Source organism: Kwoniella shivajii, chromosome 4, assembly GCF_035658355.1.
Source record: "Kwoniella shivajii chromosome 4, complete sequence".
In the NCBI taxonomy this organism is placed as follows: Eukaryota; Fungi; Basidiomycota; class Tremellomycetes; order Tremellales; family Cryptococcaceae; genus Kwoniella; species Kwoniella shivajii.
In genome coordinates this window covers 1,502,058-1,528,431 of record NC_085911.1, presented here as the reverse complement: position 1 = coordinate 1,528,431, position 26,374 = coordinate 1,502,058, and the positions used below count along the sequence as shown (strand labels likewise).

At 41.0% G+C, this 26,374-nt stretch overlaps 8 protein-coding genes across 8 annotated transcripts; 3 read left to right on the top strand and 5 right to left on the bottom strand.

Moving 5' to 3' along the window:
- Positions 1-160: 160 nt before the first annotated feature.
- IL334_003546 (uncharacterized protein) lies at positions 161-4,530 on the bottom strand (the record flags this gene model as incomplete). The annotated part of the gene is made up of 12 exons (XM_062935276.1): positions 161-310; positions 382-666; positions 743-1,026; positions 1,105-1,222; positions 1,339-1,461; positions 1,549-1,640; positions 1,737-2,043; positions 2,110-2,707; positions 2,775-2,945; positions 3,035-3,256; positions 3,354-4,455; positions 4,524-4,530. The coding sequence occupies 12 exons, from the start codon at positions 4,528-4,530 to the stop codon at positions 161-163; spliced, it is 3,459 nt and encodes a 1,152-aa protein (XP_062791327.1).
- A 535-nt stretch (positions 4,531-5,065) lies between these two features.
- IL334_003545 (uncharacterized protein) lies at positions 5,066-6,356 on the bottom strand (the record flags this gene model as incomplete). The annotated part of the gene is made up of 6 exons (XM_062935275.1): positions 5,066-5,191; positions 5,292-5,357; positions 5,435-5,652; positions 5,780-5,867; positions 6,009-6,098; positions 6,180-6,356. The coding sequence occupies 6 exons, from the start codon at positions 6,354-6,356 to the stop codon at positions 5,066-5,068; spliced, it is 765 nt and encodes a 254-aa protein (XP_062791326.1).
- Positions 6,357-7,890: 1,534 nt separating this feature from the next.
- IL334_003544 (uncharacterized protein) lies at positions 7,891-12,731 on the bottom strand (the record flags this gene model as incomplete). Its single annotated transcript, XM_062935274.1, has 18 exons — positions 7,891-8,106; positions 8,166-8,418; positions 8,478-8,614; positions 8,699-9,022; positions 9,107-9,745; positions 9,808-9,933; positions 9,992-10,278; positions 10,334-10,497; positions 10,547-10,667; positions 10,725-10,859; positions 10,916-11,098; positions 11,151-11,381; positions 11,446-11,572; positions 11,636-11,961; positions 12,055-12,118; positions 12,181-12,270; positions 12,331-12,497; positions 12,581-12,731. The coding sequence occupies 18 exons, from the start codon at positions 12,729-12,731 to the stop codon at positions 7,891-7,893; spliced, it is 3,741 nt and encodes a 1,246-aa protein (XP_062791325.1).
- Positions 12,732-13,364: 633 nt separating this feature from the next.
- Positions 13,365-14,630, top strand: IL334_003543 (uncharacterized protein; the record flags this gene model as incomplete). Its single annotated transcript, XM_062935273.1, has 6 exons — positions 13,365-13,386; positions 13,543-13,771; positions 13,859-14,116; positions 14,355-14,439; positions 14,499-14,509; positions 14,594-14,630. 6 exons carry the CDS (start codon positions 13,365-13,367, stop codon positions 14,628-14,630), a joined length of 642 nt encoding a protein of 213 aa, XP_062791324.1.
- A 952-nt stretch (positions 14,631-15,582) lies between these two features.
- Positions 15,583-16,994, top strand: IL334_003542 (uncharacterized protein; the record flags this gene model as incomplete). The annotated part of the gene is made up of 6 exons (XM_062935272.1): positions 15,583-15,704; positions 15,809-15,985; positions 16,062-16,263; positions 16,347-16,667; positions 16,753-16,914; positions 16,986-16,994. 6 exons carry the CDS (start codon positions 15,583-15,585, stop codon positions 16,992-16,994), a joined length of 993 nt encoding a protein of 330 aa, XP_062791323.1.
- Positions 16,995-20,244: 3,250 nt separating this feature from the next.
- On the bottom strand, positions 20,245-20,884 carry IL334_003541 (uncharacterized protein; the record flags this gene model as incomplete). The annotated part of the gene is made up of 2 exons (XM_062935271.1): positions 20,245-20,274; positions 20,408-20,884. 2 exons carry the CDS (start codon positions 20,882-20,884, stop codon positions 20,245-20,247), a joined length of 507 nt encoding a protein of 168 aa, XP_062791322.1.
- A 213-nt stretch (positions 20,885-21,097) lies between these two features.
- On the bottom strand, positions 21,098-23,371 carry IL334_003540 (uncharacterized protein; the record flags this gene model as incomplete). Its single annotated transcript, XM_062935270.1, has 4 exons — positions 21,098-22,105; positions 22,172-22,484; positions 22,590-23,122; positions 23,198-23,371. 4 exons carry the CDS (start codon positions 23,369-23,371, stop codon positions 21,098-21,100), a joined length of 2,028 nt encoding a protein of 675 aa, XP_062791321.1.
- Positions 23,372-24,192: 821 nt separating this feature from the next.
- Positions 24,193-26,270, top strand: IL334_003539 (uncharacterized protein; the record flags this gene model as incomplete). The annotated part of the gene is made up of 5 exons (XM_062935269.1): positions 24,193-24,894; positions 25,051-25,166; positions 25,222-25,870; positions 25,986-26,150; positions 26,229-26,270. 5 exons carry the CDS (start codon positions 24,193-24,195, stop codon positions 26,268-26,270), a joined length of 1,674 nt encoding a protein of 557 aa, XP_062791320.1.
- Positions 26,271-26,374: the final 104 nt, after the last annotated feature.

Genomic DNA, 26,374 nt, shown 5'->3' with positions numbered 1-26,374 from the left:
CCGGATTGAATGGCGTTGATATTATGTGATTCTTCCTTTACGGGATTGTCTACTTTCTAAAATTATATACAACCAAGAGTGATGATATATCAATAAATGTTATATAATCTATGCTATATTTTAATTCCATCCTTCCTTTTGTAAACTCGTCAATTAGCAATTATTCCGCATCCATTATAACACCTTTATTTTCCAACCAATCAATCAAATCTCTCCATACTTTTGCTCCTCCTGACGGTAATGTTTCTTCACCCGTTTTACCTATTCTCGCATTCGACAAGGTCTTTTTAGAACCGATCATTATCAGTGCCTATTGGTTGAAATACGGAATTAGCTGTAAGATATTGTTCAATCAAGAAAAAGGAATGAACAGCTACTTACCCTCCTCGCTCTGGTCAAAGCAACGTTGACTCTTCTCCAATCACCTAAGAATCCAATCCAACCACCATTATTACATCTTACACTACTAAAAATGATCACTTCTTTCTCTCTACCTTCGAACCCATCCACAGTTTTGATTTCGATATCATCCAGTTCTTTGGTCCTTTCTGCACCTAGTAGATCTACAAATGCGGCTCTCCTCTCTGATCCAGATAGGTGATTTGTTATTAATCGAAGTTGTGAGAGATACGGTGTTATTATACCTATCTGTGATCCTCTCAGTTCCTACAATCCCATATATCAGTCAGCATAGAAACATTTTCTTTCCCCAATGAATCATAATCCATCACAGAAGACTTACGGGATTCTTGAATAGTAAATCCGCTATTGCATCGCAGACATACTCTGCATCACCGTAATTTGCAAGACTTTTAGACATGGGACTCTCGGGATGATCATGATTGAGGAAGGTTATGTTCTGCCTAACGCCAGACTCATCTGTAACCAGAAACTCAGTTTCCGGCGCCAGACGGTCAGAAGGTGGTGTACCATTTTTCAACAGGCTGGAATAGAACGTATCGGAAGGGAATGAGGATAACGAGGGGTGCATTCGATATTGCGTGTCAAGCATTATTGAGGGAATATCTGGAGAATACACAAATTCAGCAACTACCAAGGCCGGAAAAGATTGGTTCAACGTTTCAAGTCTGCGAAAACACTCACGACCCTCATGAATCAGTCTCTCAAAAAGACTTGTGGCCAATCCACCAGCATGAGCCTCCGGAGAGACTATCACAGGGGGTAGTTGTTTGTGGTCACCTATGATGGCCACGTGCGATGACTACACCGTTTTGAATCAGCGCTTGCACTCCCAAGTCGGTTTGGTTTGTCCTGTCGGATATACCATCCTTGAAGACCACTATTCTAATCTACTGTTGGTAAGAAAAAAACACTCACGCCTTTAGTCAAGGGTACTAGAGAAAGCGTTTCCGTAGCCATACTGGCTTCGTCCAAGAAGACGATAGGAAAATCAATCCCTTGCAAAGCTTTCGAAGTTGCCGATAAGCATGTGGTGCAGATCTACGTTTAGTCAATCGTCAGCATGTGTGTAACGCTCTCGTATGATCATATGGTAGAGTGGTCAAGCAGCTAAGATATTATACTCACCACATCCGCATCGAGCAAGACATCTCTCATGATAGATTGCCTGATTACCCAGATCTTCTGACCAACTTTCATCAGACGTGCATCATCTTCAGCTAATTGTGATCGATTTTATCAGCTCCAGGCCATCTCTTGCACGAGCCTGAGACCTAATCGTCATGATAATTTTGCCAAATTTATAGCACACTTACCAGACCAGTCACCCTTAAACTTCTTTTCCGTCAAAAGATCTTTCTCTTTTCTTGCTTGTTCGAGATCCCACCAACGAGGATGTTGACCTATCATCCTATCTAAAGTCCAATCACCGAACTCTTCTGGAATTCTGTTGATCGCACCGAATCTCAGTGCTTTCAATCCGTGGGCTCTTAGACCTGATAAGAGGTTGTCGACAGCTACGTTCGTGTGAGCTGTTACCAAGATCGGTTGAGGAATTTGCCAATGTTTCTTCAGCAGTTTAATGGTTTCTATTATGACTCGAGTTTTACCCGTTCCAGGAGGCTATGATGCGGTATGTAATCAACTGTTGATCAGTTTATATTGGGCAAATTGATAAGTAGAACCTACACCTTGAACCAAACTTAATCTTTCACCAAGCATCATCGCTATGGCTCTCATCTGAGTTGAATTTAATCCCACATCAGGATCACCTTCCACATGAATAGGTTTACCTGGAACTCGATATCGCTCAGTCCAGCTTTGGATCAACTGATTTTTGGATAAAACACTGTTTAAGGGTGTACGTCGAGGATCTGGGATAGGGATCGCATCTAAATCGGAGGGATGTATTTCGTTTGGCGTATGGACTAGATGATCCGGCCCCGTACGAGCGACATTGACGAATGTCACAGATTTATCGAGGGGTGTATAATCTTCTTGAAACGCTCGAAATAGTAGATCTCGAAGTGTTGTACCGCGTAATATCGTTTGATACCTTGCCTTTTCCATTGGCCCAGATGACTGAGATAATACTGTACGGATAGCTTCTTGCTCTTCATCACCTTGTCGTCGTCCTGCATCTGAAGTTGCAGATATTGGTTGAATTGACGTTGTCGGAATCATACGAGGGAAATCTTTCTGGTCTATTTCAAAGGGATCAAGATTCAATGATTTAATAGCTTCGATTTGTTTCTTAATAGCAAAATCACTACAAGCTAAATCGAGTCTTTTAGATTTAGATAAACAGTCAGCATCTGATATATGCTTATTGATTCATAATTGTATTTGCTCACCTCCAAGTACCCGAATTGATGTCATCTATTTCCTGAGGAAACATGATCCTCAAATGACCTTTGGTAGAGTTCCACACACTACCAATGATTCGTGTTTTGGGATCGGCTGGAATAGCCGTCACAGCGTCTACTTGAGGATCAGTACGACTGATGACAATATTGCTCCCGATACTACGAGATCAATATATATGTATCAGCAAGGGATTTCCTTCGCAAGGGATGATCCTCGAAGGTTTATGAAAGGCTAATGGTGGACTTACGTGAATCTGTTAAAAGGTAATTCCCTATCGCCTTTACCCCTCACGAATCCATATACAGTGCCTAATCCCATCAACGATTTCGGTTGATAGACATTTGAAGAACCTCTCAATTCATCTAGAGCATATCCTTCTCTTCTTAAACGATCAAACGTCCATTCTGAAATACGCGAATTGAAAAGTCGTTCTTCTTCCCCTTGTTCGGCTTCAAGAAGAGGTATGAAGCTATCGCAGCCAACAGTAATGGGTGTCATCAGTATGTTGGCATTTCTGAGAAATGATAGATGGGGTTTGGGGCGGGAATTTTCGTAATCACACTCACTGCCTTGAATATCTATCTAGTTCCTCTCTGCCCCATTCACCCATCTGAAGTTTTGTCCAAGTAGGTTCTTTCCTTTTAGGTAATTGACCAAACCAATTCCGTCTTGATTTCTTCTTCATTTGACTCAGCGCACGTGTACGCCAATCATATCTTGTGTCAACGTCTGAGGGATAAATTGGAGTTGGAAGAGATGGGAGAAGACGTGTATCCACATGGGGAACTGGTGCGATGTCTCCTCTAGGTGTAGGAAGAGATGAGAGCTGTGATTTCGACGTACGAGATGCGGATGACGGTGATGAACGAGAAGGATCGATATCCCGATGAATCTCAGAGTGAGGTTGACCCAAGTCCAATTCTTGGTATATCTCTTCAGGTAAATCCCATTGTTCATCTTGTCCTTGTTCTTGTTCTGTGCCACCAAGCATTTCACTTTCCTGCATACCTTCTATTATACCAAGAATCTCATCTTCTGTGAACTGCAATGGTATCTCATCTGCTTGGAGAGAAGACTTGAACAGATCATCAATCGCTTCTTGGGAGATATCAAGATGGCCTTGATCCAATTCCGATCCATTTATATCCTTCCGTAAGTTGGATTTAGGATTTGATACATTAGTCGACGAAGATTGAAAGGGATCATAGTTGGATTCATAATGTGGGTGAGAGGATGTTTCTTTACCTTTTCCTTTCTTACTTGGCCATCTCTGCTGAACTTGATTCTGACGAGTTATCGGTGTGGAAGTTGATGAGGATGATTGCGACCATTGTTCAGGAGGATGATAATTCCATAAATGATCATCATCAGGTAATAATTGAGCTGAAGAAGATGAAGATGTATGAAACGATTTATGGAATGTATGTTGATAATCCGATACTTCTTTCCCTCTTTTATCGATCTGACCGATTGGTCTTGACTGACTACGAGACTTGGACGGTGAGATGAATGGATGAGTGGAGGATGAGGACGAGATATTCCGAGTACACTGGAGCGAGATCGAGCTCGAGTCTCGTAGTGCACTACATGATGCTGTACCAAGTCCTGATCTTGACGTAGCTTGAAGAACAGAAATAGTCTCTTTGGAAGAGGGTGAGCCCCGAAGGGCTATAATTCTAGATTTCACTTTGAACGAATCTTCTTAATCTGTAGATGGTGAGATATATCGCACATACAGAACATTCAACAATGAGTGAGGTCCTCTTCCAGTCGAAGGATATAAATAAAAGAGGAAGACGAGATGGAGTGGGGGATCGATAAGAAGAGATTGATGAGATATATATGTGATGCAAGCGAGTGTCAATTAAAGTCTTATGAATTATATTAGGGGGTAAATGTAACATCAACAACAAATCCAAAAATAATGTTTTAATCGGGAGCATATACTCGAGTATGCGTTTGGCGCGAGCTAAGAACATGAATCATGAATCATCATCTTAAACGGCAAATTCCTTTTATATTGTTGGCATATTTCATTGTTCTGTGCATGTCCGCCCTCGTCTTCCCCATTTCTATAGATATTATTGTTATATACAGAATCATCCTACCAGGTCTGGACTTTCTCAAAGCATGTTGTGATCTATGTACATCCATCTATATATGTTCTCCAAGCAGTCCCAGTGAAAAGTAAATCCAACTTTAATCTATCCTAATGTTTATTGCTCTTGACGAAAAATGAAGTCTAGCAAGAACAGGTTCGCCAGCTAACGGTACTTGATCAGTTGGGAGTCTCAGTCTTGGTTGTACCATTTGTCGAAGGTTTTGGCATGTTTTCAGCTACGATGGGTTCTGGACCGTGGGTGATGTTAAGGTCGATGATGAGACCTGTGGAAAGGTCGTAAAGCTATAAACAAACATAAGATTAGCCCGGTGATTCTTGACAAGGGAAAAACAAAACAAGAGTGGAAAATCCGTACAACAAGACGAGTATAAAAATCACTTACCCATCCATGAACGTATACCTTTCTAAATTCACCTTTTCGAGATAACTCCCAAGCGTTTTGAATTGTCTATATGAAAAACAAAAAATCTCGTATGAGCTTATGATCAATGTGAAAGTGAGAGAGGTTGAAACATTACTACTTACAGGACTGTCGACTACGTTTCTAACACTCATTTTGACGTTCTCCCTGATCAAATCATTGACATCACTGCCTTCAGGTAAAGAATGTTTTAATCTGATGATGGGATCCAAGAATCGAGTTAAAGGTGTTGCAGCATCGCAGAATTTTTCACCTTGTTTAGGTGCTTGGAGGTCGAAAGCTGCGATACAACCACCACAACCTGTGTGTCCGACGACGATGACTATGGTGCGGGTGAACAAGGGGTAGCTTCAGTATGCCGTGATCGCCGTTATATTGTAAAAGAAGCGAGAGATCGAAACACCATACGATATATGAGGGACTGAGAGAAGGAGAAAGTGTTCACTCACCATGACAGACACCGACATTCATGATAGCGTAGTTCAGCAAAGCTTGGGAAGCGTCGTCTTGTGGTTGGAATTGGTTTGCTACGTTTCGCTACCGGTTGCAAAAGAACGGTCAGCAAGGCTTGCTAAGGGCATATTGGTCACGGCCACATGAGAAACAAGATGAAGGGAAAAGGGTAACTGGATTGAAGGAGGGAGATTCGAGATAGCAAGTTTGAATTGAAGTACTCACTTGTACAAAGACTTCTCCTGGTTTTCTAGCCATGATAGTAACTTCAGGTACTCGAGAATCCGCACATCCTATCCAAAGGAAGTTTGGAGCCTATTAAATGGAGAGAGAGAGAGCTCTTGGTCAATCTTCCTACCTTTCACAGAATACGAAGACATTGGACTTTTGACTTACTTGACCTTTAACTTGTTCTTTCCAAGTCTCAGGTTCTTCCTGAGTTACTTTTCTACTCCACCATCTATTACCTTCTAAAACCGCTCTGATATCAGGGAATTTTTGAGCAGCAATTGAGTGTTCTAAATCGATATCAATTTCTTTATTCGCTCGTAAAGGTTCAGCGTGGAAAGGCATATTGACTTTTACTGCTGTATGAAATTTCCTTTTGATAGGTATGGGTGGTGGTAGATTCTTACTTTGTTGTAGAGTATTTGTACTTGAACTTGATCCTGGTTCAGATGAAGGTGAAGTAGCGTATTCGAAAGAAGGTCTCAAGGATACAGGTGAAGGGGAAGGCTTAGAGTGAAAAGCAGCAGCAGCAGCAGCAGCAGCAGAAGAAGAAGATGATAATGACGATGAAGTTAATAAGGTAGACGTTGATGTTGTTGAGGAAAATGACGATGAAGGCGAAGTGGAAGTAGAAGTTGAAGATGAAGAAAACAGTTTGAACGTATTTCGGAAAAGCGCTAAATGCGCTTTAGTTGAATGAATCTTTAAAACGTTTCTTCGATATTTATAAACAGGCTACAATTGTGCAATTGTGTTGAGCCTGTTTATATTCTTGTGTGTTTGATGATATGGGTTGAAGGGAGACGGTAGACCAGATTGTACGATAGAGTTGATGTTGATGATTTTGGAAATTGAAGATGAAGATTGGATTGGAATGTCAGGTTCAAGTTGAGCAAGTGGAAGGTGAAAGCTTCTTATCTGTTTTGGGAAAGGAATTGTGTTATTCCAATTTAGACCATCGAAATACGAACAAGGCTTTTCGTCAACTACGGTGATTGAAATAAGGCAGCAGTCAAAGATGGATTAGATAGCGTATGGCGTAGTCAAGGGGGATGACTAAAGAGATTTTCTTGGCTGAGCTATGAGTCCTTTTTTGCACTAGCTCAGTCGTTATGAATGTATGATTATGAAAAGCAAGGTTCCTTTGATTTTACGAGGTCAAAGCAAAGTGTCAATGAAAGAAGTTGGGTCTGGATAGAACGTTCTGAAGATTGGGATTGGATTGGATTGGATTGAATTTTCTGAGCTCTGGTTACTCGTAGAGTATACCTCGGATTTACTCGGTTTCCATCCTGTATCCCAACGACATCAACATGATGAGAATAGTTGAATATATGAAATTTCCATTGGGGAATGGGGGGGAATTGAGTGTGTGTGTGTGTGTGATCGAGATTATAAATTAAATTAAACACCTTTTAAAACCCTGAAAATCACCTCATTCCTTTCCTACCTTTTTTCCCCCTTTTATCTGGTTTGCCCAGATCCCCTTTCCCATGCCATTCCCACGTTTGTCACAGCGAGGATGCTGTCTCTCAAGAAACGCCAAATTCATTATCAATCAAATCCCCTGAAGACTAAGACTACCGAAGCAAGGAGATACCGTCCTTCCGTTCCTTTTCCTTTTCCTTTCCATTTCCGTTGATAAAAGTACGAGTAAATTAATCATACGTAGAACAGTTAGTCACCACGGTTATGCAGAAATCCCAGTTCACAAGTCAAATCAATACTCAAAACTTCTATGCATGGGTATATTGAACGATGACAATCTTCCGGAACGATGCTTTTGTTCATTATGACACTGAGGCTATCCCAAGTGACTATGACTAGTGAATTACTCTTATCTACTTTACCTCAGCTGATTCGAGGCATCGAACACAATCTATTGAACTTTCTTTTCAATTTCAAGTAAGGCTTTCTCTTGCTCCAATTGCACCTTTTGCTTCTCCTCTTCTAACCTTCTCTTTTCTCTTCTCTCTCTGCCTCGAGTGACCATCTCGGCAGGTTCCAAACTTGCAAATAAGACTTTGCAGGACTTTTCGATTGCCCAGCATCCAACGAAATCAAGCACCATTGAAGTAGTCAATTTGAACTTAAACTGAAAACATAAACTGATTAGCTGAGGTTTATTCCAAACGGAGAAGAAGAATCACTCACAGAACTGGTCATTTCGACAAGTTGTAACCATCTGTTCAATTCAGGGAAGAAATCGGTCGCTCCACTGTAAGCTACACAAGAAACACCCAACAAACCCCAATAAAGAGGTGGGTTTTCTCGGATACCTTCTCGGAATGGTCTACCTTGGAAGTTCAATACAAAAGTGGAGACTTGTTGAGAGAGACCAAGGAGATAAATGGCAGTGTTGAGCAAAGTAGGCTCGAATTTCTTATCGAGATCAACTTCACCTCGGCTATGATCACAAGAAAAAGTCAATAATGAATCACGATGGTGATAGCATGATGTACTCACTCTTCAAGTGATTTGGAAAGTCCAGTGATGTATACCAAGGCGACGATGTGAATGGCGAATTGCAGTAAGACCGAAAGTAAGACGTAAAAGTTGAAGATATTTCCTAACGGTCTCTCCTTTGAGAGTTTCTCCACGGGCTGCAAAGTCATAGGCCAGCATGAGATAGTATCCACGAGGGGCGACTTGGGGATTACTGATAACTGATAGACTTGGAAACTCACTTTAGCTCTTGAAATACACAAGAAACAAACACTCATTAACATTCCAGTGATTGTTACTTGATAATCGCCGAATTTGATACCATCCAAATATTGTACACTTAGTGAATAAGCAGTGATCAAACAATTCAACGCCAAGATCTTGTACATTTGAATAGTAGCTACCAATGTACATCTACCTTGTCTTATAATATTAGTAATTGCAGAGACGTTTGATAATTTCGATGTGAATGGTGCTGCGCATGATGCATCACCAAGTTTGATTTGAGGTACGTCTTGATCTTCGTCCAGTTCTGATAACTTCGCTGTGATAGTCGCCATGTCGAACTAAGCGGAAAAATCTTCGTCAGCATAACTATTCAGGAGCACCAAAACCAATCGAGTGGTATGAAGATACACGGGAACGCGCACCTTTTCCATTGGGTTTTGCTTTTTAGCACCTTTATGCTTCTCCGCTACTTCTAATTGAGTTTTAACCAATTCAGGATAAGCGTCTCTGAGGACCGGTGGTGGAGGAGGGGGAGGTTGGTTGAATCTAGCTGAAATTTTAACTTGTTGTTCGTAGACCTTTTTCATTCTTTCCATCTTTTGATGTTCTGCGATAGCTTTCAAATCTTCTGGTGAACCGTCCAATAAAGCAACTCCGATATGAGCTTGTTTAAGGGCTCCTACATCATTTGTTCCATCTCCTGCCATTAGGGTGACATATCCCAAATCTCTCAAGGTTTCAAGGATGAATTCTTTTTGCGAAGGTGAGACTCGAGCGTAAACCCATGTATGTTGACAAAGATGTTTCCAAGTAGGTAATTGTTCGTATTGTTTTAGGGCAACACCGGTTATACAGATATCATATTGATCGAAAAGCTTTTGATCGAATGGTTCGGATGATTTGACAGGAATGACAACGGTTTCATCGACGTTCTTCCAAACAAGCTCATCGGTTGTGGTACCCTCCTTCAAATCAAGAATCATCACTTCTCTGTCAACGATTTCGACATCTTTGGCGACGTGAACGGCAGTCAAAGGATTATCGCCAGTGATCATAATACACTAGGTCTCTCGTCAGCTTTTGGCCACTGCCTAGACTGAATCATAAGGCTCAAAAAGCTTACTCTATGAGAAGAGTCATTGAGCATATGTATTGTCTCAACAGCATCTGCTTTGAGGGGACAATGGAATACAAGGAAACCAGCGAAAGTAAGTTTCGACTCTACAGCATCTCGTTGAATTGTGTTGATCTATGCAAGCAAAACCGCTCAGCTGCGACTCGAGACCTCAGCGGGTAAATCAACTCACTTGTTCAGGTTTAACGTTCATCTCTTTGATACCCAAAGCCAATACTCGACTTCCTCGTCGGGTGTACCATCTATAAGTCTCTTCGTAATGATCCGGAACGGATACATACATTGCCTTCAGGGTTTCGGGTGCACCTTTGACAGCTGCAACCCATTTCCTACCTTGATGATCTGACACAGCGGAGATGGTTGACATTCTTTTGAGAGCAGAGGAGAATTGGTATCGTCTTCGAATAATGATCTGATGTTTATGGGGAGCCTCTTTGGAGTTAGGGGAGATATTGTCACCTGTGTGATGGAGTATCAGTCGCTGTCTACTGCGAATAGCACGTAATGCACGCACCTTTAGAGAGTTTCCAATCAAGAGCGGAAAGAGTGGTCTTCTCCATAGGGTCTCCTACGATTGTGCCGTCTTCTAGCAGAACCAAAGCATGAGCGGCAGCGAGGGTAAGGGTAGTGTCTTTGCTGGTCTCTGTAACGGGGACAAGCTTCTTGGGATCGGTGGAGCTATGTTTTGCTGTCAGTTGATGTCAAGTACTGGCCGATTTCGACTTACTCTACACCAGCAATACCTTCCACAACCAAATCTTCTCCGGTTATAGTTCCAGTTTTATCGAAACAACAAACGTCGACCCGACCAGCAAAAGGAATTCGGAAGGGCTCAGTGCAGAAGATAGCTGAAAACCTCTTAAGTCAGCAAGCCATGCTTCTCCCAGAACAATACCAGGACTTACCGTATTTCTGAAGGGCGACAAGAGATGCGTTGACGGCAAGAGATAGTTCCATTGGTAACTCAGGAGGGACGACGGAAGTAATAATCAATACACAATCAAGAAGAAGTTTTCCTTTAGCCATTCCTCGTTCAAGACCTAGAAATGCGATCAGCTGGGGTCTACACGAGAAGCGAGTTATTGCAGCAGCTCACCCTTGACCCATACGTATGCACTGGCAGCGATAGCGAAGATGAGCAAGAAACCAATGAAGAGGAAAGCTTCGAATGTGTTGGCAGATACACGTTCAGTGGAGAAAATCATAGTCCTAACCAGTTGACCTTGGGTAGTACCGAAACCAGTTCGAAGAACAACGGCAAGACATCCGTCGTCGGGAGCTACGCAAAGAGGTTTAACCAATGACAATAGGGACACTATGGATATACTCACTAGTCAAGCCGCCTTCTCCGGCTTTTTCAACCTGTAAAGCCTTTGTACCAGAAAATAGAACGCTGTTCCTATCGGCACCATTCATGTCTAATCTATCTGATCCTTCCCGAAGCTCAACACTTTCTTTCAAGAGTGGAGTAGATTCTCCTGAGAGCATCGCTTCGTTGACGATACATGTTCCACGGAGAAGGAGGAGATCACAAGGGATGCCGGAATCAGGTTTGGTTCGTACTGATAAATTCAAGGTCAGCTTACTGAGTCTCCGTATAACAATCTGGAGAGTGATGTAGCTCACAGATGCTGACAAGATCCCCTGGAACAAGTTCTGAGCTGACTACTTCTACCCATTTACCATCTCTGAAAGCGTGAACGGGGTAAGGGGTGATGCTCATTGTTCTGAATTCGGTAAGAGTCCGAACTCTCTACCAGCAGACATGTATAAGCTTCAGTCAACGCCAAAATCCGCTAAAACAGGGAACACTTACTTGGAATACGACGGTGCATTCAAAAACAACCAACATGAAAGCGGTGAATAAGGAATAATACCAATATTCATCTAAACACCAAAGAGCAACACAGAAAATTTGGAAAACAAAGAATGGAGCGACGGCATGTTCTGCGAATAATTCTGTGAATCTAGGAATTGGAATATGACATTCGTTTGGTCCATAAGTTGCTTTCAATGTATCCAAATTAGGTAAAGATGATTTCTTAGTTGGATGTGTCAAGATACCTCTTGAAGATTGAAATGTTGACAATGGTGGAGAATCATCACATGGGTAAGGAATAGGTGTAAATGCTCCAGATGATGCTATTCAAAAGGTCAATAAAATTGGAATTAGCTTTGATCTGGGAAATGGTAAATAAAGGATGGAAGATCAAGAAAAGGAGAGAAAGAGCTCACAATCATATACATAAGTATCCCTTTGATATATGAATGAATAAGTTGGTTCGGTAGCGCCGGGAGCCTAAATCAACATATTCAGCTTCGATTATTGCTATGCGTGATACTCTAAAGCTGATAACTTACCATTTTGACATCGAGAGGAACGATTTCACCTTTTCCTCTACCTTTCTTAGGTAAAACTCTGATTTTACCAGCTTCTTTCAGCGAGTTTGCCTATTTGTCAAATCCAATATCTCAGCGTAATATTCTTTCGACTATGGCAGCTTCACTCACTGATGTATAGCTGATTTTCGCATTGACCCCACTCGACCAAGCTGTAGTTAAGAAACTCAATGCGTGACCTGCACCAAGCAATACACAATAGATAAAAGTCCATTCTTCCGATACGACCCATTGATCGTATTTATAGTGATATGTGTAATAGAGTAATGGGTATAGAGCTGTAATTCAGAGGGATCAACAAAAGAGTCAGCCTGGATATGGCAAGTTGCAGTAGGATAAAGAAGGGAAGGGTCAAACATACATAGAATAGGTAAACCGTATAGACGAAGATGTATTGGAATCGGGTTATGTAAACAGATTGAATCAATCTCCTGAGAGATGATAGATGGTTTTGTGGTGGACCTTTTTCCACGGAATCCACATGCATTAGCTAGATATCTTAACGTTTCCATGTATTCATTGAGTAAAAACTTACATCTTGACTCTTGCCACCCACTTGATACCTTTGTAGGATAAAGAAGTAAAAGTGAAATGTCAATGCAGATCGTCGTCTGAATCTTTGTTAATAAATGTCTCTGTTTCCATGACCGAAGGTGGTGGACGATTGCTCATTCTCTCTCTCTCTCTCTCTGGTGTGTGTGTGTGTGTGGCGTGGAAGTCGATAAATCAGAATCGCCACACTCGGTTAAAAGTCATTCCATAACTCCGGTTCATAGGTTCCAACACAAAATGTAAAACGCGTATGCATATATATATTTTATATATTTTACTTCCCCGCAGCAATTAAACAAGTCAACGTGGAAAGTGGAGTTAGGTAGCCAGTTCTGATCAATACTCTACGCGTTAAACTGATGATCAATGGAAAATTACATGGAGGTATATTACGCAGTCTCCAACCATCGTCAAGCTCATCTAGATAAGATAACCTTCCTGAAGCGATCATCCATAGGGGTAAGTGAGGTATGAGAATCTACTGTATCTGATAGCAGAAGCTCATTATCACCCGCAGCTCTCAGAACTTGCTTTTCTCTATACACTCGTCAAATTCTTGATCTTCGCACGGTGAAGTGCTCTTTTAATTCACCATGAACATCTTCCGTTTCCTAGGTGAGTATCTGTGTTAGTTATGATGTGTCATATCTTTCTCTCTTGGTCATTCTTGGTCAATCATGAGACGGGTTGATGTTCTCTCACAGTTCTATTGAACTATTGGTATAGACCGTTTAGCTGACATCTTCCGCTTCATATCATTTGAAAATATAGGTGATTTATCTCATCTCGCATCAATATTTATACTACTTCATAAGATTCAAACATCAAGATCGTGTAGAGGTATATCATTCAAGACTCAAGGATTATACTTATTAGTATTCTTAACTCGTTATGTTGATCTGTTGACTGGACCATACGTTTCATTGTATAATACATTAATGAAATTGTTCTTCATCGGTTCAACGGGATATACTTTATATCTCATGAAAGTGAAATTCAGGTGAGTTGATTTGACTTATCTGGGGAAAATTGTCTTGCTGACTCAATGATATCCATGTTATTTGACTTGCCCCACCCGTTCTATCAGACCAACACAAGACGCTTCATTGGATACATTCAAACTCACCTATCTCATACCACCCGTGGCTGTCTTATCTTTAATATTCACTTATTCATATTCACCTTTTGAAGTTACATGGGCATTTTCAATCTGGTTGGAATCAGTAGCTATTTTACCTCAATTATTCATGCTCCAAAGAACAGGTGAAGCGGAAACTATAACTACTCATTATCTCGCCGCATTGGGATTATATAGAGGATTATATATTCCTAATTGGATGTATAGGTGAGTTCGATCTTTCAAGGTTTTTACACGACAAGATTTCAAAACGAATGAGAATGAACATATGGAGTGGGCCATAATGGGGTTTAACAAGAGATATTACGAATATACTGAACAGGCTTCATTCTGTGAAGAGGTGGAAAGCATACTGGTCGCCAGCGGTGGATAAAGAGGCAGGACTAAGCACATAAGGAAATCTTTTCCAAATGGATGCTGATATTACCCTCCCCATCTATGGCAGATACATCACCGAAGGAGCTTTCGATCCTATCGCAGTAGTAGCAGGTCTTGTGCAAACGGCTATTTACGCAGATTTCGGTTATATCGTGAGTCGCTTCAATAGCTGTGACGATAATAACAACTAAACTGATAATGAATTTCGCAGTATGTCACAAAGTACGTTACATAAATGGATATCCAGGCATCAATCCTGAATCCCACCGGATTTCTTCGTTACTGATGTTATTTTCTCTCAATCAGGGTTCTTCGAGGACAAAAATTCGAACTTCCCGCATAAGCAGGTGAAGAGTAGAACATACTATAACGATCGAGTCATAATCAAATGGTCAGATCGGAAGAGGGAGAAGATGAAAACCATAGCAGAAATGTCCGTTTACCTGAAAAAGCATACAGGAGGATGAACGTTGGAATATAGAGAGAGAGAACGAAAAAGGAATGATTCGCCTTCTTGAAGTTGATTGAGTGTTTCACTGAGATGATATGAACTGGATGAATAAATGACCCAAATGTCATACTTGACGTGATAGGCTATAAGTCCGTGAGAGCACATCAGGTCGGCCTACTTGCCAGCATTAATGTCTTTGTCTTCTTCCTGGTTCGTGTCAAGTTATTTCCAATCCAATAAGATGAAATCCAACTTGGCCTATTGTCGCTGCACTCAATTACCTCCACGGTTCAAGATGTTTCGCTCAATCAGATATGACCGAGTACCGGCAATGGTGGTCGATCATGTACTCGGAGCAGGAAGGGAGGAGCAGTATGGATAATACGGAATGCATCGATGCATCATCGCTTCAAGGTATACGGGCGCTGTGAAACTTCATGGTGAACATTCATCCTCCTTCTATGCCTCCACTGTTTTTTTCCCTTAAAAAGCTTGAATGACCGAAGCGGTGATGTGGAGACAACCGCTCTATTTCGAAAATGACCTCCATCTTTTGGTTCTGTTTTTTGTTGTTACTGCTACGGTGACCGAGCTAGATCAAGAGTTCGCCTCCACCTCGTTGTCCGGGTTATGAGAGCGTCATTGCGACAATGGAACATCTTATTATAAGTTATGCATTCGATCCTCCACTTTGTGTTTTCATCGTATAAATAGCGTTCGACAGTTTACTCGAAAACATTCATCCCTTCTCTCCAGAAAAAAACCAGAAATCAACAGAACGCAGATAACAGTAATACTAAGAAACAACAACACTCGTACATATCTTACCACAAAAGTCCAAATCATGTCCGCAATCCCTCAAACTACCGTCGCAGGACATAAAGTTGGAAGGGTAGGTTATGGTTTAATGCAACTTACATGGACACCTAAACCACCTACTGAAGAAGTCAGCTTTGCAGCTATGAAGTGAGTCGATCGTTATCTCACAGTGCCTGCAACCTCCATCTTCGTGATTATGTGTCATTTATCATTATGAAAAATAGCTGACGACCGGTACATCATTGTGATAGAGCTGCAGCTGATTCCGGAGCTACATGTTGGTCAACTGCTACTTTCTATGGACCTGAATTTGCCAATATCAAATTAATCTCAAAATTCTTCCAGAAATATCCTGAATACAAGGATAAGATCACTTTGGTAGTTAAAGGTGGTGCTGATTACACTACTATACAACCTAAAGGTGATGAGTGAGTCAAACTAAACTGTTCTGTTTACGCTCTCCGCTCCCTATTCCTTGGATGCTAGTTGCTGATTACTTGACAGTGTCGAATTTCTTCGATCCGATATCAAGCAAACCCAAGATATTCTAGGCGACAAGAAAATTGACGTATATAGCTTAGCTAGATTACCTGAAGAACCAGTCGAAAAGGTTTTCCAAACCCTTGAATCATTGAGAAAAGAAGGTTTATTCGGAGCTGTAGGAGCTAGTGAGATGGGTGTTGAAAGTTTGACTAAAGCTCAAGAGGTTAGTGCAAGTCCTCGATTTCTCAAATCGTCATCATGATCGTAATTTTAATGAAATCGAGAAACTGACTTGTTATCCCATAGGTAACTCAAATAGCAATTATCGAAATTGAAGTTTCATTATTTTCATTCGAAAAAGCCATTCGAGATGTAGTCAAATGGTCATCCGATAACAAAGTACCAATATTCGCTTATTCACCATTAGGAAGAGGATTTTTAACTCGAACTTATAAATCTCCTGAAGATATTCCTGAAGGTGATTTCAAAAAGATGGTTCCTCGATTCCAAGGTGAAGCATTCTATGAAAATTTGAAATTGGTCGATAGATTAGATGAGATCGCATCTAAGAAAGGTGTTAATACCAGTCAATTGGCCTTGGCTTGGATCGTCGGTTTATCAGATTATGTAAGTCCTAGGTCCTAAAATCAATCCATATCATATCACACCGTATACGTTTTGCTCATTTTCCTTCTTTTGTTTTGGTATTCAGACAATCCCTATTCCTGGTTCATCAAAAGTTGAAAGAACTCAAGAAAACACTTCTTCGGCGAATATCAAACTTACTTCAGAAGAAAATAAGATTATTGGTGAAATCCTCGATTCATTTGAAATTAAAGGTACCCGATACCCAGCTCCTGCAATGGGTCACCTTGTGAGTACTCACTAAGATCTTGGCGACGTTCTTTCAGGATACAATGAATGCTGATGGCATTTGATCCACAGATGAAATAAGTAAATGAACGAATCATTCCCGACGACATTTAATCACGAGGTTGTGGAATAACCGAGTAAATCAATTGTAGCAGAACGTATGAATATCACTGTGTATATGATTGTGTGTGACGGTAGAATGTACTTGGCGTGGCTATTACTGATTCTATGATAAGTTTATACTGATCGGTTATTGGTACAGTAATTGCTCATTGCGTCTTTCCAGCCCTGCCGTTTGAAGGAGTCTTCATTTTCGGATTTCTGAACACTATAGTGATGACCGAGATTCGACTTGTTCCTAGGGGGTCAGCGTGAAACAGTCGATCAGATTCGTCAGATAAGGTTTTCGATTAATATCATATGAGATGTTTGTTCGTCAAGCATCGATTGATGAGATTGCACCCAGACTTGAATCTTCTTCTACCGAACGTTATTCTGAAGGGGTGGGGTGAATTAATGATATGTCCATGGAAAAAACCAATGAACAACCATTATCGCCGATTCTGAAATACCGCTAAGGATCCAGTGTATCTTCTCATAGATACAGTATAGATACTCCTTTTCCCAAAGTGTGGAAAAAGTGTGATCCTTTGTACCTTTTTCTCTTTCTCTGTGTCTAGAACTGTGTTCATGAGCACAAAGGAGTGGAGAATGGGATCGGGATGAAACGATGCTTCAGGTGAGACGTCTCTGGAAATAATACGAATGAGTGATGAATGCGAATCGTCATGATCACCGAAATCATCTAGCAGAATTCGTTATTCGCTTCCCCTTTCCCCTTTCCCCAGGCCATCCTTTGGATTCTGAAGAAAGGACGATGCCAATGATGTTCATAATTTCCCATGTCTCACGGAGAGATCGTACAAACTGATCTTGATCTCATCATTTTATGAGTGAGAATATTTTGTAAACCAATACGAATATCAGTACTTCATTCAACCGATCAATGGATTTCTCTCGTTTCTCCTCTTTTACTTCACAATTTCACAAGAACCACAGTATATCAATCACCCTTTCACGATTCACTACACTGGATCATTTTCAACATAGTATATAGTATATAGGGAACACCTCTTTTCATCGGACATTGAGTATGAAAAGGAGGGATCGTCATTCTACAACAATCAATATCAACCCATGACGCTCAACCACCTTTCATGATGGTTCACATAACAATACCAACCACAACATCAATTTCGAGATCAGCAGAGTAGCATCAAAGATCCTATTTTCCATTGACTTACTTTTGACACTACAAATTCACCAATCCATCATTTTCTCCTCCATTGATCGACAGGATTTAAATTATCCATTGTGATCAGGGTTACATCCATCATTGCTTTCTCCGTACTCGACACACCCTCGTCAATAAGATATAACTAATTTCCTTCCTTCCGCTCACCGCTTACCGCCTCTTCCTCACGTTACACTAGAGTAACGAGCCACCTCGCCACAGAATGGTCCTCCCATTTATCACTCGATTAGTATTGACGATATTGGTCATCACATCACTATCGTCAGTTTCAACTTCAGTATCAGCAAACCCCGAGGCAGGAACAGGCACAGAGAAAGATAACACGAGTGCGTCAAAGATATCAGGAGTAGACGAAGATTGCGTTTTGGCTTGTTCGCATTGGTCAGTCACTATGGGTTATTGTCGAGGTCAATACAGTGATTTCTGTGAGTTTCCTTGTCGTTATTGTTCTTCATATTGGCTAGCGAAAAAGAGGTTTGAGGAACCGCAGTGGAGTCTCATCGTGAACTGCTCAAGGGACTCGTTGATATGAGTGGTCTCGTCTCCTTGCCTCCTTGCTCAGAAGAAGATCTCACGTCAGCTCGTGAACTACTTCTTTTCATCTTCCAAAAGACATCGATTAGTGAAAGGATCAGCGCTGACTCATGACGTTATCCCATCTTTTTACCCGTCCATACATACACACCCTCATCCCCACCCTCGACTTCACCTCCGCAACAACAAACTCCCAGCCCAGCAAAACAACTTGACATATAGCAACAATTTCCTATCATGTCTCTGCGCGGGGAGCAATTCAACCGGTTCAATAGGTAATGAATCTATTGCGGATGCTGCAAGTTTCTGTTTAGGTTGTCAAGCTACCCCCAAGAAGATCAAAGATAATCTAGGTGTGAGTGTCTTCCATCTCTGTCTTCTTGTTTCGATTCATTGAGCCTCTCGTTGAAAGTATGAATTCCAAAACGAACGGGGCAAGGAAATGTGGCAGAAAGTCGTTTTTCAATTTCCATCATCTTGTGAAGTTCTGTCGTGACTGTAGCTAACTTGACCTTTTTCATGCGATTTTATATATCGTCAGACATTCCTCGGATTATGTCAAGTCCAATCTTCGAATGGTACAGCTACCAACGCCACTCTGTTCATGCCTGTTGGATACTCCACTTCGAATGATAAATCAAGAGAAGCAGTAACGAATTCCGCTAATTCCCAAATAATATCTTGGAATACCTTGACGTATTTCAGCATGATCTCATTCATCCTGGTAGGATGGACAATAAATGCATGTCTGAGCCTGAGCCTGGACGTATAAGTATTTTTCTACGATTTAGGAGGTTTTTAAAAATTGAGATCTTCTTTGTTTCCTGTTAGATGGGCTTTGAAGGACATTGTGAATAATCGAATTAGAATCATGTGTCAGAGAAATTGGAATCAAGTCAGATGTATATGTGGGATTGACTGGAGGCTTTTGGTCATGTAATCGTACTGTAATGGGCGGGTAATCAGACCATAGCTTCCCTCGGGACAATATTTTCTCTGCTTTCAGCTTGTTTATAATGGGGCTCTCTTTTCAGATTAATTCTCTCAACTTATGACATGTTATGCAATATACAGTTACGTGGCAAAAGTATCCGATCAATTTTAAGGTATCTGCTCGACTTTTTGATCGGATACTTTTGCCACCTAACTGTATGATCTCATGAGATTTTTCATGATATCCATGAATGTCCACGAATACAGTGAAGTCCCTAAAGCTATATACAGATGCATGTGAATTTCCATAAAAATAGTATTCGCTTTCTATATACAATTCTATTCGATCCGTTCATTCTCCCTTTCAAAATGTACCCAAAATTCCATGTATACATACCGTCCTTATATTCTGCCAGAGAATATACTGTTTCCGTTCATGTCCATCTTCAGTGCAAATATGGAAAACCCATATCAGATCTTGGCATATTCTCAATTATCCATCTACACTCAACTTTCTGCCGAGTTATTTGTCCCCGATTTGTTGGTTCATTAAAACGTTAAAATGTTCACTCCGTTTTGCTGATATTCAACAAAATTCCTGATCAGCATTTCATTCGATAAACGGTACTTCTGCTCTACAGGTTACTGTGTCACTCGCAACAAGCCATACACCTTGTTTATGAGAAAATAACAGGTAAAAATCACGACTCACCATGTACATGACTAACCGATCACCATCAAAGAGAACTTGCAATAAAGGTCTTGTCATATCCCATTTAAATTCAATTCTAGTTTCTCTAAATTTCAATTGTGATTCAATGAATAAAGATTCGAATACATCTTCTGTCGAAACTTTACTATCCGATTGACTGGAATGAGTTCTTTTGATTTTATCATAATTGAATTTAGGTAATGGGATTGGTTTTAATAGTTTACATTCACCCATTGTAGTTTGTAAATTCGTGCTCGAACCCGATCCACATCCGTTTCTAGGTGAATTCGTAGAAAAATCTGAGGTGGACCCTTTACTGGATCCGGCGAATATGGAAGGATCATCTGTTGAAGACGCGAATTCACGAAATGGTTTACCTAAACTCCTCTTGAATCTCCATAAGTCATCGTGATCTTTCAACCCCAACAGATTCGAATTAAAGTCCCTCATTACTAAAACCATTGGCACAGCCTTCATCTGTTGATGAGGGCCCATTATCTTACTGACGTCATATTCACTCAGCAAGACTCTTGTACCAAATGCAGCAGGTGTTTTCGACGCAAACGAGAATCTGAATGAACAACTCTTCGACCAGTGAATCCAGTGAATGTGTGACATGGGAAATATATCAGGATGACTCCCGGTCAAAGTCGCGCCTGAAGGTATATTGGGAGTTGGATCGATTGAAGATCAGGGTAATGTTTTCCCAGATTTAGTTTTATATGTTGATGAAGTTTTACCTTTCCCTCTCCCTCTTGATTTTGATTTGCCACTTGTCAGCTGGAGAGCCGCGAGAGAAATAGATATTCGTCCTGCCTCTTCTGGATCGCTTTCCCATCCTACATCATCAACTTCACCTTCCACAACAGATTGGTCTAAGCCCAATTGTCTTTGAAGCGATTGGTATACGGCTGGATCATCAGACCACATCGTCTCTAAATCAGTCTGAATGGCGTGACTCCTCCTATCCCAGTTTTCTGGCCTGATTCTGTCGGTCAATATGATAGTGATACGATGAACAATTTCTCTAAGATTGATTGTACCTTGACATTTGGTATTTACCTGGTTTCCAAACTCATCATAGGTGTTAGCGACGATGGTGAAAGTCATAACACCATCTCTTTCACCTTTGAGTAAGGCGTCATCTATGAAAACTTCTCCTAGATCACAGGTGTTAGGAGTAACTAATCCTTGACGTAACCCAGGGAGCATCATACTTAATGGTCCAATATCTTGAGTAGTCGAATTAAGCGGAGGCGTGAAGAAGGAAGCTATCGCTGCACATGTGGGAATATCCTGATAATCCCATGTGCATGGTTCAGATGGGTTGTATCCTCGGTCCGTATAAGCTCGGTGTGCGAATGGGGAAGGTTCCTTCCCATTTGAAGGCTTGAGCAGTTCGTACGTTTCAATGCAGGCGAGATTATCCTTGTGCAAATCCGAATCGCTCATCTCTTCGTCTTCGGAATCATGTGGACTACCTCTTGGTCCAGCGCGACTGGTTCTACCTCGAACTTTATAACCTTTAGCGATCTTTCTGATGGTTGCCGTTGATCGTCTGTTATCGTCTCGAGATTCCCCTTTTTCTTTAGAGAGCTCATCTCGATATCCGATCTCACGAAAGACGGAAACAATAACAAAAGGACCAAAGAAACGAAAATCATCCGCTTTAAGTATATGAGGTGTAGGTGTAACCGCCTATCCAAACGTTGTAGTCTAAGGTCAGCCTTCCGAAATCAATGACAAAGACGCTTCGGCACTCACACCCAAGGAGACACCTTTTTTCCAATCCCAGAAACCCAAAAAGCTGAATTTTACATCTGTTGCAGGAGCATGGAGCATGACACCCATTTTTCCTCCAGGAGCAAGCTGAATCTTCACCTGATGCAAATGGTACTTGGCTGGTACTCTGACTTCAATGAAAGAGAGAGCTGCTTCGGGATGTCGGGTAGCTCCCTGAAAAGCACCTTTTGGTGGAGTCGGGGTTCCCGCAGGAGGAATTAGCTGGTAGAAATGAATTCGACGTGAGGTGAGCGCAGTGGAATTTGACGTAAGATATCCACATGGTACTTCTTGGCTGACAGGTTTTGACTCGATAATCAGCTTGTAGCCTGGGTATTGAAGGAAGGTTCCGGTGACAGATGCAAGTCAGAGTTGAAAGAAGAGATAAGAAAACACTCACTGTTCTTTAGCTATGGCGAGAACGTTATCTTCAGGACACATGGAGATGAAATCCCATGTATCACCATAATCAACCCTCCATTTACAAAATCCTTGATTCCTTACACCACCTCTGTCTTTCATCAACGATGAAGGGGTTTTGCAATTAACTGTTTTATCATCCAATAACCAGATACTCCAAGCATCGAACTTGAATCCTCCTTGAGGGTTACTAGGGCGAGTTGGAATCTTATGCAAACATTCACCCATCAATAATAACCCTGATTTCAATTCGAAGACGGTAGCATTTGGTACGTGTATACACCTTATAGAACTTGGTTTTAACACATCAAGTCTTTCTTCTTTCTCTAATAAGTCAGACAGGGTTTTTGCTGAATGTGGTTGTTGGGAAGTACTACGTTTATCCGTGAAACAGGTTGATCCACGTTGGATCGCGGTAATCGATGTTGACTCAGGTAAAGCATGATAATATCTTCTGTAAGAAAGTTGTAGTTTTGATGAAGATGTGAATACTTCATTGACAAGTTTGGTGACCTATATCAACAGATAAGATACAATTTCCCGTTCTGTCGGTTTGTGTAATGATGGAATGGAGGACGTCAGACTCACTCTCAGAAGTCTGGCTATATCCCTCAGATCAAGATGATCGATAACCTGTTCCAAGATCTCACAGTAAGCATGATCAGTGAACAACGACTCTAGTCCTCTCCCATTGACGGGATCAGTTTTAGAAGAGGATGGTTCGAGCTTGACTGCAGGTGTGTCAGATAGTACAGGTGACATGCTTGAGATGTTTCTGTGTCTATCAGTACGTGTATAAGCAGAGGAGAGATGGGATTGACGATAAGGATGAGAATGATGAAGAAGGAAGAAGTTGAAATATTCTGGAAATCAGTCTGTCTTTGTTTATTTGTAGCTCCACTGGTACATGTCGATGGGATTTGAGCACTGACCTCCCTCGTCAATAGTTTGAAAAGGGGGCAGGGATCAGTGCTCAGTGCGCAGGGCTGACAGTGGGAGAGGTAAGGTCCAAGCTCATTATCATATCATTTGTGTGTGTGTGTGTATGTGTCATCAGACAATAGATTTTTGCAATGTGATGTAGATATGAAACATGAGAACAATAAGATGATCTCTGATCATTTTCCCCAACATTCAGATGTGATTACGTACGAGATACTTTTAAGATCAGGGTCGAAAACCCGGATGGAAGATTGATGCATCATCCGCATAAATTTGGTGTCTTCATGATGATGAAGGTGGAACACATACATCTGGATGATGATACAATGCACGATCATGTGGGAAGCGAGGTAGTAATACATTGATCATCGGATCATCACACACACACACACAGTGTCAAAGGATGGCGACTACTTTGTGATGGTCGTCATCCACATCTCAAGATTTCAAGGTTCTGGTCTAATGGTCAGAGCTGACATGATTGGACTTGGATATATATATATATATATATATATATATATATATATACGTACAAATCTCATATCATACTGATGGTGAAATCGATCTCCTTGTTTCGATATCTTTCACTTACTACTGCCTGTGTCTCCAAACTAACATCAATCGATACCCAGAACAGAACGATGCTTCAACTTGATCCGCAGCTGATCGAAGCGATCCTACTTCCACTTTCAATCCAGGATATAATCTCATGTTCTCTCACCAATCGACAACTTCATGATACCATAAGAGAAACACCCAGTATACAATTGAAGCTCTATCAAAAACTGTATCAAGTACCAATTGATGAAAACGACTCTCTGCATTGCAATCCATCGAAACGGGTTAAGGATTTAGTAGAAAGAGAGAGAAATATACTTTCATTGACACCTAGAATAACGAGATTTCCGTTGAAACGAAATCATCTTATCCATTCTGTTCAAGGTGATTACATCGTTTCATACCCTTCATCCCTATCACCATCGCCCTATCTTAAATCACAAGATAGGCTTAGATTTGAAGTTTGTACCATCTACGATAACAGTAGAAGTAGTCGACATCTAACTATCACTGTTGATTTCGAACCTGATTTACAAACTCTTACTGTCGATGTACAGAAAGATATTGTTATAGTATGTAGTCTTGATGGCTACATACATCCTCTTCATATTCACACCAATAATGGATTCACGGAAGAGTACGTTGGAGGCGGAATACCTATACCTGATCAAGACTGGAAAGAGGGTATCAACGTTAAGATCAGCTTAATTGCCGATGATAGAGTTGTGGTGGGTTTGGGTGGGAAATGGTGGATTTTTAATTGGAAAACTGGGGATAATCTCGGAGTGAGTGTAATTCTTTGAAAAATGTCGTCTTTACCAATCTCACTATTTGCATCATCGTCTTCCATTCGGCAGAATTTTAAGTCTGTGATCAAAGGATGATGATATCGCTCGGTGTGAGCTGACGCGAGATCGCATGTGGGTTTCCCTCAATGATAGCGATTCCCTCCTCAGAAAACATGGGAAAGTATCTCTGGTTCACTTGTTTCTCATACGGGCTTATTGATCGGTCTGGATTTATCAAGATTACCTTGGATAGCTAATAACAATCCCATGTAAGTGAGCATCAGTCAAACCACTCAGTATCCGGGCTTGACGAGTCAAACGTAGTGGCGCATACCTTGCAATCTTCAATATCTCAAATCGACCTTTACCTCCCTATTTACCTGAATTACTACTTTGGCTTCCATACAATTCATACGATTTATCCAAGATCATTCGAAAAGCAGGAAACATACCTAAAAAAATTAAGATCGTTGTATCTCGTGAACATCTTCCTATCCTTCAACAAAGTTCAGATCCTTCTTTTATCAGAATCACCTACCCATTCAAGCTGATTCCTGGACATACTCAACAAGAACTTAGTATCGTCATCCCAATCAAATCATTAGGGATTATCAAGATTGAATCTAGGATTAAACAAAGCCCAAAAGGAAGAACATGGAGAAGAACCACTAATCCGTTCGACGGAGTTGATAGTATTCCATTTCAAAGATGGGCACATCGTGCTCATTTCTTCATTGACACCATTCCAAAATCAAGATCAGGTCAGAAAAGTCAATTAACGGAAGGATATCAAAACACGTCACAAGTCGGGTCAAGATTATTCAAATTTGATTCCAATGATAAAGACATGAAACAGATAGGTATGTTGAAATTGGATATTCAAGATTTTGATCACCGTCAAGTTGAAGTGTGGGGGAAACAATACGGAGCTTTGAAAGGACTGCAATTGGATTTAGCTCCTAACAATGGAGATGTGAGTCGTTTTCTCTCGTTTGATGGGATCAATATGATTTTGACTGTGAATTTTGGTATAAAAGTCGCCTAGAAGATCCGTACTGATATAGGAATGAATGATTCTCATTTTACAGAGACCAAAGAAGCCCAGATCAGACCCACTGAATTACTCCTTCAGTAGTCTTCCCGCCACACCTTACCGTTCTAGTTCCATGGTAAGTTCCGGTAGATTCCCGTTAGGTTTACCGGGAGAACCGCAAAGGTTGATTGGAGATAGTCAGAAATTGGTTTTTCAACACGTGAGCTGTTCGATGATATATGAACACCGGTACAATTCGCTGGCTGACAATCTGGCGTTTTCTGTTTTCCGGTGACAGGAAGGAAATGAGAAAGTCTGGATACTCAACTTTGCGTCTTAGGGGTTTTGAACCCTTGATTGTCCATGCAAGGGAATTGGTGATATCGTCCATGTCATGTATTTGTGTTTAATATATATCATGATGTGTCATTTGTGTCGCGCTTT